The 13,959-nt window shown below is 43.1% G+C and overlaps 1 protein-coding gene across 2 annotated transcripts in view; it reads right to left on the bottom strand.

Annotated features, from left to right (window-relative positions):
- LOC132818342 (serine/threonine-protein phosphatase 2A 56 kDa regulatory subunit gamma isoform) overlaps positions 1–13,959 on the bottom strand; it is a 170,613-nt gene that overhangs the window by 118,179 nt on the left and 38,475 nt on the right. For both annotated transcript variants that reach the window (XM_060829272.1, XM_060829273.1), the window contains exon 3: positions 6,793–6,955. In XM_060829272.1, coding sequence (XP_060685255.1) covers positions 6,793–6,955 — 163 coding nt within the window. The remainder of the gene's footprint in view (positions 1–6,792; positions 6,956–13,959) is intronic.

The raw sequence follows: 13,959 nt of genomic DNA, 5'->3' as shown, positions 1-13,959 counted from the left end.
GCTAGGCAAGAAAAACTCTGGAGTGGTGGAGGCTGAAGAGAGACGGCAAAATTAAGAGATGCGAAGATAGGGTTGATGGTCAGAATCTTCTTCCCCAGAGTTGAAATGTCTATTACTAGGGCATGCATTTAAGGTGAGAGAGGGAAAGTTCAAAGGAGATGAGAGGGGCAAGCTTATTTTTTTAATAAACAGTGTGGTAGGAGTCTGGAACACACTGCAGAGTTGGTGGTGGAGGCAGATAGAATAGGCAGAAGTGAGTACTGCAGATGCTGGCGATTAGAGTCAAGAGTGTGGTGCTGGAAAAGCACAGGTTGGGCAGCATTTGAGGAGCAGGAAATCGATCTTTCAGGCAAAAGCCTTTCTCTAGGAATGAGGCTGGGAGCCTTGGGGGTGGAGAGATAAATGGGAGGAGGGTGGGGCTGGGGGAAGGTAACTGAGAACGCAACAGGTGGATGAAGGTGGGGGTAAAGGTGATAGGTCAGAGGGGAGGATGGAGAAGATAGGTTGGAAGGAAGATGGACAGGTAGGACAGGTCATGGGGGTAATGCTGAGCTGGAAGGTTGGAACTGGGTTAAGGTGGGGAGGGGAAATGAGGAAATTGGTGAAGTCCAATTGATGCCCTGGGATTGAAGTGTTCTGAGGTGCAAGATGAGGCATTCTTCCTCCAGGTGTTGGTTGGTGAGGGAGGAGGCCCAGGACCTGCATGTCCTCGGCAGAATGGGAGAGGGAGTTGATATGTTTGGCCACGGAGTAGTGGGGTTGATTGGTGCGAGTGTCCTGGAGATGTTCTCTGAAGCGCTCTGCGAGTTGGTGTCCTGTCTCCCCAGTGTAGAGGAGATCGCATCGGGTGCAATGGATACAGTAAATGACAAGTGTGGAAGTGCAGGTGAAACTTTGATGGATGTGGAAGACTCCTTTGGGGCCTTGGATGGAGGCGAGGGGGAAGGTGTGGGTGCAGGATTTACAATTTCTGCGGTGACAGGGCAAGGTGCCGGGAGTGAAGGGTGGGCTGTTAGGGGGTTGTTGGGACCTGACGAGGTATTCGCAGATGGAACAGTCTTTACAAATAGGGGAATTTAAGGTACTTTTAGATAAGCACATGAATATGCAAGAATATGGAGGAATATGGACTAAAGGCAGAACGGATTAGTTTAATTCGGCGTCATGTTCAGCACAACATCATGGGCTGAAGGGCCTATTCTTGTGCTACACAGTTCAATGTTCTATGTTCTAAAATTATGCAACCCCGTCAGAAAGTTAGTGGTATTCGTAGTGAATTTTAATCTATCTATAATCTGGAAACATCAGATGCATAAAGTTAAAATCTGACAAATGTGTTCATATGGGCTAAACAAAAACAGGCACAACTTATTTTTACAGCACATTTAACATAATAAAATTATCCAAGGTCCTTCACAGGAGTAAGGATTAGATGCTGAGTGATATAGGGCAATATTAGTACATAACACCAAAAGCTTAGTCTGTTAAGTAAGTTTTTTAAAAGTGCCAATGAACAAGAAGAGACATTTACAGAAGGAATTCTGGGAATGTCAAATCTAGACAGTTGAGTGGTAGGGTCACCAATGATGAAAAAATTAAAATTGAGGATGATCTTTGAATACGGCATTCAGTTCTGGTCTCATTGCTATAGAAAGGATGTTGTTAAATTTGAAAGGGTTTTGAAAAGATTTACAAAGATGTTGCTAGGGCTGGAGGGCTCAGGCTATAGGGAGAGGCTGAATTGGCTGGGGCTATTTTCCCTGGGAGCGTCAGAGGCCGAGGGGTGAACAGAGAGGTTTATAAAATCACGAGGATCATGGCTAGGGTAAATAGACAAGGTCTTTCCCCTGGGGTAGTGGAGTTGGAAACTAGAGAGCATAGGTTTAAGGTAATAGGGGAAAAATTTAAAAGGGACCTAAGGGGCAGCTTTTTCATACAGAGGGTGCATGTTTTTCTCATTGACACTGTACATGACTAGAGGAAGTTAATCCTGGAGTTCTGGGAGAGTTGGGCTTGGAATGCAAACAAAGTTCAACAAAGAAAAAGTAAGAAGTTACTTGCTTTTGTCAACACTGTGTAATATTGAAAGTATTGTTCAAACAAAAAAGCCAAATTGTCTTTGTAGTGAATAAATAAATCCTACAAAATGTGTCTATCTTTTGACTACCGTTGGATTTCAGCTGATATTGAAACTAGACTACATTCAATTCAGGAAGAGATCTCAAGATCTTTTGAAATTCACTGAATATTTCCAAAGATAAACAAACTCCTTGACAAAGGAGATGTGAATAGTTCTTACTAGATTCAGCCTGACAGTGAGACCTGCACAGGCTAATGGTGGAGACAGTTAAAAATTAATTACCTCATCAAAAGGACAATAGATAAAGACTGTGCCCAGGCCTAGGCAGGATCTGGATCAGTGATGCTGGAAGAGCACAGCAGTTCAGGCAGCATCCAAAGTGCAGCGAAATCGACGTTTCGGGCAAAAACCCTTCATCAGGAATAAAGGCAGTGAGCCTGAAGCGTGGAGAGATAAGCTAGAGGATGGTGGAGGTGGGGAGAAAGAATCATAGAGTACAATGGGTGAGTGGGGAAGGGGATGAAGGTGATAGGTCAGGGAGGAGAGGGTGGAGTGGATAGTGGAAAAGGAGCTAGGCAGGCAGGACAAGTCATGGGGACAGTGCTGAGCTGGAAGTTTGGAACTAGGGTGAGGTGGGGGAAGGGGAAATGAGGAAACTGTTGAAGTCCACATTGATGCCCTGGGGTTGAAGTGTTCCAAGGTGGAAGATGAGGCGTTCTTCCTCCAGGCATCTGGTGGTGAGGGAGCGGTGGTGAAGGAGGCCCAGGACCTTCATGTCCTTGGCAGAGTGGGAGGGGGGGTTGAAATGTTGGGCCACGGGGTGGTGTGGTTGATTGGTGCGGGTGTCCCGGAGATGTTCCCTGAAGCGCTCTGCTAGGAGGCGCCCAGTCTCTCCAATGTAGAGGAGACCGCATCGGGAGCAACGGATACAATAAATGATATTAGTGAATGTTCAGGTAAAACTTTGATGGATGTGGAAGGCTGCTTTAGGGCCTTGGATGGAGGTGAGGGAAGAGGTGTGGACACAGGTTTTACAGTTCCTGCGGCGGCAGGGGAAAGTGCCAGGATGGGAGGGTGGGTTGTAGGGGGGCGTGGACCTGACCAGGTAGTCACGGAGGGAACGGTCTTTGCAGAAGGCAGAAAGGGGTGGGGAGGAAAATATATCCCTGGTGGTGGGGTCTTTTTGGAGGTGGCGGAAATGTCGGCGGATGATTTGGTTTATGCGAAGGTTTGTAGGGTGGAAAGTGAGCACCAGGGGCATTCTGTCCTTGTTAGGGTTGGAGGGGTGGGGTCTGAGGGCAGAGGTGCAGGATGTGGACGAGATGCGTTGGAGGACATCTTTAACCACGTGGGAAGGGAAATTGTGGTCTCTAAAGGAGGAGGCCATCTGGTGTGTTCTATGGTGGAACTGGTCCTCCTGAGAGTAGATACGGCGGAGGCGGAGGAATTGGGAAAATGGGATGTCATTTTTGCAAGAGGTAGGGTGGGAAAAGGTGTATTGCAGGTAGCTGTGGGAGTCGGTGGGTTTGTAAAAAATGTCAGTGTCAAGTTGGTCGTCATTAATGGAGATGGAGAGGTCCAGGAAGGGGAGGGAGGTGTCAGAGATGGCCCAGGTAAATTTAAGGTCAGGGTGGAATGTGTTGAAGTTGATGAATTGCTCAACTCCTCCTCGCGGGAGCACGAGGTGGCGCCAATGCAGTCAATGTAGCGGAGGAAGAGATGGGGAGTGGTGCCAGTGTAATTACGGAAGATCAACTGTTCTACGTAGCCAACAAAGAGACAGGCATAGCTGGGGCCCATAAGTGTGCCCATGGCTACCCCTTTGGTCTGGAGGAAGTGGGAGGATTCAAAAGGAGAAATTGTTAAGGGCGAGGACCAGTTCGGTCAAATGAATGAGTGTGTCGGTGGAAGGGTACTGTTGGGGACGTCTGGAGAGGAAAGAAATGGAGGGCTTGGAGGCCCTGGTCATGGCCAATGGAGGTGTAGAGGGACTGGATATCCATGGTGAAGATGAGGCGTTGGGGGTCGGGGAAATGGAAGTCTTGGAGGAGGTGGAGGGCGTGGGTGGTGTCTCAAACATATGTGGGGAGTTCCTGGACTTGGGGGGAATAGGACAGTGTCGAGGTAGGTAGAGATGAGTTCAGTGGGGCAGGAGCATGCTGAGACAATGGGTCGGCCAGGGTGATCAGGCTTGTGGATCTTGGGAAGGAGGTAGAACCGGGCAGTGCGGGATTCCAGGACTATGAGGTTGGAAGCTGTGGGTGGGAGATCTCCTGAGGTTCTGTATGATCTGGGAGATGATGGTTTGATGGGGGGTGGGATCATGGTCAATGGGGCAGTAGGAAGAGGTGTCCTCGAGTTGGCATTTGGCTACAGCGGTGTAGAGGTCAGTGTGCCAGACTACCGCTGCGCCGCCTTTATCCGCTGACTTAATGGTGAAATTGGGATTGGAGCAGAGGGATTGGAGGGCTGCGCGTTGTGAGGGTGAGAGATTGGAGTGGGGGTACACAGGTTGAGGTGGTTAATGTCCCGGCGGCAGTTGGAAATGAAGAGGTCGAGGGCAGGTAATAGGCCAGCGCGGGGTGTCCAGGTGGATGCAGAGTGTTGGAGGTGGGCGAAGGGGTCCTCAGAAGGTGGGCGGGAATCCTGATTCTGAAAGTAAGCTCGGAGGAGGAGGCGACGGAAGAATTGTTCGACGTCACGGCGTGTATTAAATTCATTGATGCGTGGATGGAGGGGGATGAAAGTGAGTCCTTTGCTGAGGACTGATCGTTCGTCCTCACTGAGGGAGAGGTCTGGAGGGATGCTGAAAACTCGGCAGGGCTGAGAGCTGGGATTTGGTGTGGGTGCGGAGCCGGGAGTAGGGTCAGAGCCAGTAACTGGAGTGGGTGTGATGGTGAGGGGAATGGGGGTGGAGTCACGAGCAGGGGTAGTGTTCCCGTCGGGGTTCTGGGGCATGGGGATAGTGACAGTGGGGTCTGTGGGGGCGTGTCAGCAGAATGCAGGTGAGTGGCGCTGGTGGGAGCGGAAGTGGTGGTGATCACGGCAGTAGGGGTGGCGGAAGTCATTGAGCGTGAGGCATCAGTGATGTTGTGAGGGGCGGACGTGATATCACGTATGATGCATGAGGAATTGTGAGGGGTGGAAGTGGCTGTGGGAGTGGTCATGATGGGGATGGAAGTGACATCATCAATCAGCATGGGGGTGATAGCTGCATCAGCTGTATGGCTAATGGTGTCTGAGTAGTTTCCGAACCCAGGGGAATCTTCTGGAATGTTTGAGGAGCGGGTGGGTGGATAAAAGTTTGTTGTACTTACAGTTTTTGATGTTTGAGATGGAATTGAAATACTGTTTATTGAGAGTATGGATTCTCCTGAGGATGTAGTACAGAGTGGGTCCTTTGCAATTCTGAAAGAGTGTGGCCGTCAGCTGAGGCAGGGCTGACTGTAGAAAGGTTAGGTGCAGGCGCATTGCTGCAAGCATGGAGTGGAGGATCCTGAAGGAGAACTGTTGCTGGTGTTTTTGAATCTGTAGTCTGTACTGTTTGTCCTGTTCTGGTCCGAACTCTGCTGGTTTAAAGGTGGTCCGGAGTCTGTGTGGGATGAGTTGGTTACAGAGGCAGGCACTGAGGAAGCAAATGTGGCTGTGGCCCAGGCAACCCATATACCCGATATGAAAATGTGATTCACCAATTGAGATAGCAGTCATTTTAAAGATTTTATCTTTTTGGAGCAACTATTTTGTGCAGATAACCCCCAGGAAGAACTCAGTGACACCAGGGGATTCTCAGTCAAAAAGAATGTAGACAGGATGGATTACTGAAATCAACTGCTATTCTGCTGAAAAGTCCAGGCAACCTGCAAGAGCTCTAACAGCAGAATTAGTGAAAAACAACAAATGTTCTTGTTCTCAAATCTTGCTAACCCGCTGAGTCTACCTACCCATATAGGCAAAAACTGACTATTCTACTAGAAAAGACATTTCAACTACCAAATCTGACTTCAAGTTTTCAACCTCTTTACTTGAGAGAACGAAAGCTTCATGCAAGTCATATTTTTATCTCAAACTACATCAACCTTTGTATCTGTACTTCAACAAATAGCATCACTTTTTACTTAAGTAACTTTCAACAATAACCTTCATGGAATAAAGTATTCTTATCTTGTTTCAAGCATAAAACTGGACTATGACTTTTAAACAATTGAAATGCTCTAACATTAAGAGAGGGCAATAAATAAGTTACTTAAATTCACACTCATTATCCAGCTTATGAACATGCTAGATATGGTCATGGCTGAGGGTTAAGTGGCAGTCAGAACACCAGAACTCCTCTGCTCCTCTTTGAAGAGGGTTGTAACATGTTTTACATACCCATAGGGGTTGATAGAACTCTATACTTATGTCTCAACTGACCAATAATGCAGCATTTCTCAAGGACCATACAGTTTGGATTATGTTTAACTTTGAGTCTTTGGGCATGGAGCTTGAACTTGCTGCCTTTTGAATCAGGTGAGATTTCTATCATCATGAGCCATGGTGGAATAAAGAAAGAAAAGGAGGTTACAAACAAATGAAGCAGCATACAGGAAACCAGCAACAAGGCAATTCACACAGGTAACAGAAATATTTTGTGATTTTTCATGTACATTACAGGAAATGTAAGAAGTTGATGTCTTCAGAATTAAACATAGAAGACTGAACAGAAGAAATACCTTTCAAAGGTGGTAATTTTTGCAGCTCCCTGTTGTTACTGATATTGAATCTGGAAGAACTCTGACGCTTTTCTTTCTTCACTACTGCTGTAGGTCCAGGAAACTTTATCTTAGTTAACTGTGTAGTTGGAGGGGTACTATTGTTGGGCCTCTTGTTTGAGATCTACAAAAACAAATTGTATTTGAGTCTTGAGAATTTTCATTGAATCATTAGCCTGTTCATCAATGTCAAGATCTATAAATTCTTCATAGTCCAAAACATTCACTGCATTTAAAATATTGCAGTTCTAATTGTTGTTCAGCTTGCCTTCTCAAAAGCTGCAACTTCTTTAAAGCAAACTGACAGTAATTAACAGTTTTTAATTTCAATTGAAATTGAAGCTGATTTCAAGAATATTTCAAATAGTTGGAATGGAAACTAGTAAATGGCAATATTTTTAATTTTTCTAAAGGGAAGTCAAAACAGCATATCTAAAGTATGAAATCTAACATTAAAAAAGGCTTCATAAATGGTTCAGATCAGGTTAACATTTCCTATAGTTCTAAAATAAGTGAACATAATACTTTCTGGAATATAGTAGATAAATATTTGTCTAAAATAAAGAAAAACTGTTTTCATCAAAACTTAGTACTGCTTGAAATTAAACAAGCTTTTAACATAGCTGAGATCTACGAAAAATTTCTTGCGAAAAACTCTTGCCCTTCTAAATGCTACCAAAAAGAATTAAAGCACACCAAAACTGCAATATGAAATATACTGCCAAGAAACTTTCCAACAATTTATTCTATATTTGCTGTCATAAACTACAAATTTAATATTGACCAACTTAGATGAATATAACATTTGGAACATATGGCAGCAAATATAGATGAACTTAGACAAATCATGAAAGTTACTGAAGGTTCAAGTTTACTTAATTTTACTGTTAACTAGTAAATCTACCCAAATATGTTGGAGTCAGGTTCATAGCTCCTTGAAAGTGGAGTCGGAGGTAGATAGGATAGTGAAGATGGCGTTTGGTATGCTTTCCTTTATTGGTCAGAGTATTGAGTACAGGAGTTGGGAGGTCAATTGCGACTGTACAGGATATTGGTTAGGCCACTGTTGGAATATTACGTGCAATTCTGGTCTCCTTCCTATCGGAAAGACATTGTGAAACTTGAAAGGGTTCAGAAATGAATTACATGGATGTTGCCAGAGTTGGAGGATTTAAGTTATTGGGAGAGACTGAACAGGCTGGGGCTGTTTTTCCTGGAGCATAGGAGGCTGAGGAGTGACCTTAGAGGTTTACAAAATTATGAAGGACATGGATAGGATAAATAGACAAAGTTTTTTTCCTGGGGTGGGGGAGTCCAGAACTAGAGGACATAGGTTTAGGGCGAGAGGGGAAAGATATAAAAGGGACATAAAGGACAACATTTTCACACAGAGGGTGGTATGTGCATGGAATGAGCTGCCAGAGGAAGTGGTGGAGGCTGGTACAATTGTAATATTTAAGAGGCAATTGGATGGGTATATGAATAGGAAGGGTTTGGAGGGATATGAGCCGGGTGCTGGAAGGTGGGACTAGATTGGGTTGGGATATCTGGTCGGCATGTATGTGTTGGACCGAATCGTCTGTTTTCATGCTGACTATATAACTATGTCCATTTTGTCATTTTTCATAAAAGCATTAAAAGTTTAGAATCACAAAATCCCTACAGGATGGAAAGACGACATTTGGTCCATCGGTCCACACCGACCCTAAAAACAGCATCCTGCCCAGACATGTGCCCAGCCCCAGTGCCCTGCCCTATTCCCCAATACCCCACAATTACCATAGCTAGTCCACCTAACTTGCACACCCCTGGACACTACAGACAATTTAGCATGGCCAATCCACCTAACCTGCATATCATTGTACTGTGGGGAGAAACCGCAGCACATGGCAGAAACCCACACAGACAAGGGGACAATGTGCAAACTCGACACAAGTTTGCACGGCTCATCCAAGGCTGGAATTGTACCTGGTCCTTAGCACAGTAAGGCAAGCAATGTTAATCACTGAGGCACCGTGCCACCCCTGATTTTTTAATACACTCACAGGATGTGGACATTATTGGCTCGCCCAACATTTATTGATCATCCCTAGTTGCCTTGAGAAGGTGCTAGTGAGCTGCCTAATTGAACTGTTGCAGACAATTTGGTGTAGGTACACCCACAATGCTGTTAAGGAAAACGTTCTAGAATTTTGACCAGAGATTCTGAAGGAGTAGTGATATATATCCAAGTCAGGTTAGTGAGTGGCTTGGACAGCATTTGCAGGTGCTGTTATCATCATGCTATCTGCTGCCCCTGTCTTTTTAGATAGTACAGGTCATGGATTTGAAAGATGCTGCTCAAGAAGCCTTTGTAAATTTCTGCATTGCATCTTGTAGATACTACACATTTTCTTTTCTCAAATGCATATTATCAGCATGTGGACATGAAAATTGTTCCTGAATCTAGTAATAGTATCTCATTCAACATATCAGGGTCTTCTTTTTCTTCTATGATCATTGACCTGATTAAGACTAAAAGCAGTGTTGAGCCATGTAAATTTCTGCGAAAGACTCCATGGCTAACTCATTCAGCAATATTACTACAAGTACCAACAACAGTGATCCAAGTTTCTATATTTCCCCATGTACACTGAAGTCATGGTGGTGACCAATTAGGACCCAATGAAAAATATTCCAATGAGTTATTATTAGTTGTTTTTTTACAATTTGCAGGAGTGATATTGGCCTGTGATTATCAGGCTAATTGTTCCTTGTAAAGACAAAGCAGGTTTGATATTGTTGTGGGGAAAATCACCAGTCTCGGAGTCAGAGTCGGGGTTCAATTACAGAGTTTATTGTACAAGGTGACATCGGAGCTCCAGGGAGAGAAAGACATCAACAGGACGGTGGTCAGCTGCGTGTCTTCTCTCAACCCATGGCACATGTCAAGATACTTTTATACATTTTCTGACATAATAAGTCAATGATAAAGTTATTGTCTCTGTAACACAGTTTGTTTGTTGTAAACATTGCAGAATCGTTGATAGTTTCTATGCAGTCATTGTCAGTTCCAGTGCAGCCTTTGTTAATTTCAGCATGATCGTTGTCAGTTTCAATGTCTGCGCGGAATTCCATTGCTGTGTCATTGGGCACTAATCTCTCTTTCTGAGAAGGACAATTACTGCAACCCTGGCTATTCGTACTTTGTTTTGAGTCCATATCAAACTGCTAGCAAACTTTCTATGAAAGGTGTTGGCTGGACCCAAACACTCCGGTGGGCAGTATACGCTATTCATGTGTATTGTCTCTCCCATCCACCTTAATGCATTCACAACCTAGTTGATTAGTTTATGCTGGCATTCTGGTGGCCCCAGGCAGTTTGTGTTTGCTCTGCTGTCACTCTCCAAATCGTGGTCCAGTGGCCATCTTGTGTGAGAAGTGGCCAACTTATGGTTCAGCAGCCATCTTGAGTGTCCATGTGCCTAGTGTCACCCTGCCCTGTGCCATCTCCCACTTGAATATTAACACCCATAACCAGTGAGAAATGATCCAAAGTGAAATAGGGATGTGATATTCACCTGTCACTAACGGTCTACTCCTTGTATTTTACGGCAGCAGCTATTCGGCTGGGTGCCCCTCCTTGTAGAGGAGAAAGTGAGGTCTGCAGATGCTGGAGATCAGAGCTGAAAATGTGTTGCTTGAAAAGCGCAGGTGGTCAGGCAGCATCCAAAGAACAGGCGATTCGACGTTTCGGGCATAAGCCCGAACGTTTCGACGTTTCATTCCTGAAGGACTTATGAGCTTTTCCAGCAACACATTTTCAGCTCTGCCCCTCCTTGTAGAGTCAGGATACTTAATATATTTAAAATCAGGCTCCCATACTGGAATTGAAGGACTGATTTAAACTTCTGGTATATAAAGGTTTCTTTAGGAAAGTCTACAGTGAAATGAAGGAGGGGATTTCTATCCCTCTAAGTAACTGTACATGGCCCAGGAGGAATGGCAATTCTCCCAGTCCCTTCAAGAATGCCTTTGACTTCCCTCAGATCAAATTTCACCTAGCACTGTTGACCACTATTCAGTGGGACTCTCTTCACTAGAAATCATTAAGAACAGTTTAAGGATCACTTGGCTATAGCTACTTGTCATCAATGTTCCCTCTTATTATCTGTGGGTCAGAAAACGAATCATAAAGAAGTTAACAAATTCATTCAGTTCAATAGTTAATATTGGACTATTGTTTCCTCTTGAAGAGACAAACAAGATTGGTGAAATAAGCAAATTGGTTCATTGAATCATGCAACACAGGAGGCCATTCAGCCAGTTATAGTTGCATTAGTTCTTCAATGAAGCCCTGGGAGTATATCCCTGGCTGCACCTGTAGTCTATGTTCACTTTATTTAAACGTGCTAACAAGGACAAAGTTATCCAGTTTATTTGAAGCACCAATCCTTCAGTTACATTCGAAATCGTGTCCTTCCTTGATCTATCATAAAGCAGACATGTCTTAAACACTGCTTAAAAAAAAAACAAATTCCTTGTATCCAGAGAAGTAAGATGTGCTCTAGCTTCACAACCTCAAAATAGCTTACTTTTTCTACTCGTCAATTACCATTTCAAATTTTGCATAATTTGATCGCTGTGATCAGGATGAAACATTGACTACAGATCATACTAGTGTGGTCTATATCTGTGTGGCCGTGAAACATCATGAACCTCTATGTTGATTCCATACTTCAGAGGATTTCTTGTTTCTGGATTCTGTAGTCTCAAGTCTCTTCCTTTAACGTTGCCAAAAAACTGTCCTAAAGTACTGCCTGTTAATAAGTGCAAGTCTGCAATATCCTTATGATGCCAGATATCACCCAAACAATTGTTTATAATTGTAATCCCTGTGGCACAAGATCATTTAGCCCTAAAGTTGTATAAAGGCGACATAAAGAATGATTATAGCACAGTGACTAACTACTGTATAAAAGTAGAAAAAGTTAAATGAGGAACTTTAAAGAAATATACCCAAAATCAGGATAAAATGAGCTTTGAAGGAATATAAGTTTCTTAAGGATCTATGATCATAAATTGTCTATATTTGTGCCATCTAGGGATTTTCTTTCCCAAAAACACAGGAAATGTGACATTTCAGAGAACTTCAGAATTTGCTGTATCTATAAGCTATATGGCAAGTAATATTCATGTAATTTCTCTCAAACAAATAGCTTATGAGATTCAACCACTCCAGAAAAATATACAATATACTCCAATTATAATATTGACTATTTGCAGTGTAGTACTAACCATGTACTTATCCAAATGTCTTTTAAATATTGTTATTATACCCGCATCCACCACTTCCTTCAGAACTTCATTCCACACGTGAACCACAGTGTAAATAAACTGTCCCCATTGTCTTTATTAAATCTCTCTCCTCTCACCTTAATCTAGAAATCCCCCATCCTAGGGAAAAGACATGTACCATTAACCCTATCCGTACATCTCATGATTTTATAAATTTATATAAGGTCACCTCTTAATCACCAGTGAAAAAAGTTCCAACCTTTCTTGATAGCTTGACCCTTCCATACTCTGCAACATCCTGGTAAATCTCCTTTGAACTCTCTCCAGCTTAATAATATCCTTCCTAGAACTGGGCAACCAGAACTGGACACTACTCCAGAAGAGGCCTTGTTACAAACTTTTGAAGACTTTATTCACAAAGTATGTGGGAAATAACTATATAATTGACTACATAAATTAAAATACTGAAAATAATTTAAGTCACACAAATTTAAGTTTACTTGTGCTATCCATGGGGCCAAAATCCTGGAACTTAGCACTGTGGGTGAACCTAGCTCTCATGAACTGCAGTACTTCAAGATGACAGTGCACCACCACCTTCTAAAGAGTAATTAAGGACGGGAAAACAATGCTCACAACCAGTGATACCAATGATATATTACTGGATGTATCCCATGAAAGTAGTAAATACTAACCAAGTCATGTATTTCTGTTGATCAGATGGTTGCAAACAAGTTGGAGCAGGTGATGCCATGGAAAATTTAAATTCGCCTATAAAGGATTACATGCAACTTGACTGGAAATAAAGATGTGTTTTTCTTGTTGGTGATAAAAGCCCTCAGTCAGCCTTCACTCAGCATTACAAAAGCAGGAGCAGGCCGTTCTGCCGCTTTATCTATTCCCCTAAATGTCTGAATTGCTCATTACTTCAAAAATCTGTCTAACCCAACCTCTGCAGCCAAGAGTAAGACAATGTCAAAAATTAAAAGATTCCGAGATAAGAAATTACCCCATCTCTTTCCTAAATTATTCTGAAACTGAGCGAGATTGCCCTATGAGGGGAAATATCCCTTCAGCATCTACTCTGTCAAACCTTCTCAGAATGTTTATGTTTCCTGAAGATCCACACATCATTCTTACCATTATGACAGTCACCATCTGTCTTTTTCTTATAACCCTGCGAATAATCATCCAAAGCCTCAGTCTCCCAACCAACCTATCTCCACCACACTTCCAGGCGGTATATTACGTGCTCATTTGTGGTAAATAGTGTGTATTTAAAAAAGAAATTCATTCAGGGATATGAACATTGCGAGCTGGGCCAGCCTTTATTGTATATCTCTAAATTTCCTGAATCGATAGGCCTACTTCTGTCATTTCAGTGTATGGTTAAGAGTCAAATGCATTGTTAAGGGAATGAAATCACATGCTCAGAGCCTGGAGCCAGACCATGTAAGGATGGCAAATTTCTGTCCCTAAAGGACATTAGTGAACCAACTAGGTTTTTTACAAGAATCAACAGTGTTTAGCATGGTTATCAGAAGGCTCTCTATTCTCATTTCAGTTTTCATCGAACACAAATTTCACCATCTTTCAAAACATGATATGAACCCCATGCCCCCAGAACATTATCTTGAGGTTCTAAGGTACTAGTCCAATAACATTACAACTATGGCTCAACATTCCTTCCATGTATAAATAAATATTTCTGGATTTCAAAATAGAGGCAGATGGATTTGGATCAGTTTTGCGAAGATTTGTTTTTGAAAAGATCACATCATTAATTTGGAATAGTAACCTAAATAAAATAGCTCCAAGGCAGCACATCATTATAGTAGAGTGCTTAGGATG

The sequence above is a fragment of the Hemiscyllium ocellatum genome, chromosome 8 (assembly GCF_020745735.1).
Source record: "Hemiscyllium ocellatum isolate sHemOce1 chromosome 8, sHemOce1.pat.X.cur, whole genome shotgun sequence".
NCBI classification, from domain to species: Eukaryota; Metazoa; Chordata; class Chondrichthyes; order Orectolobiformes; family Hemiscylliidae; genus Hemiscyllium; species Hemiscyllium ocellatum.
Note: the sequence above shows the minus strand (reverse complement) of the source record. Positions and strands in the feature narration are given on the sequence as shown.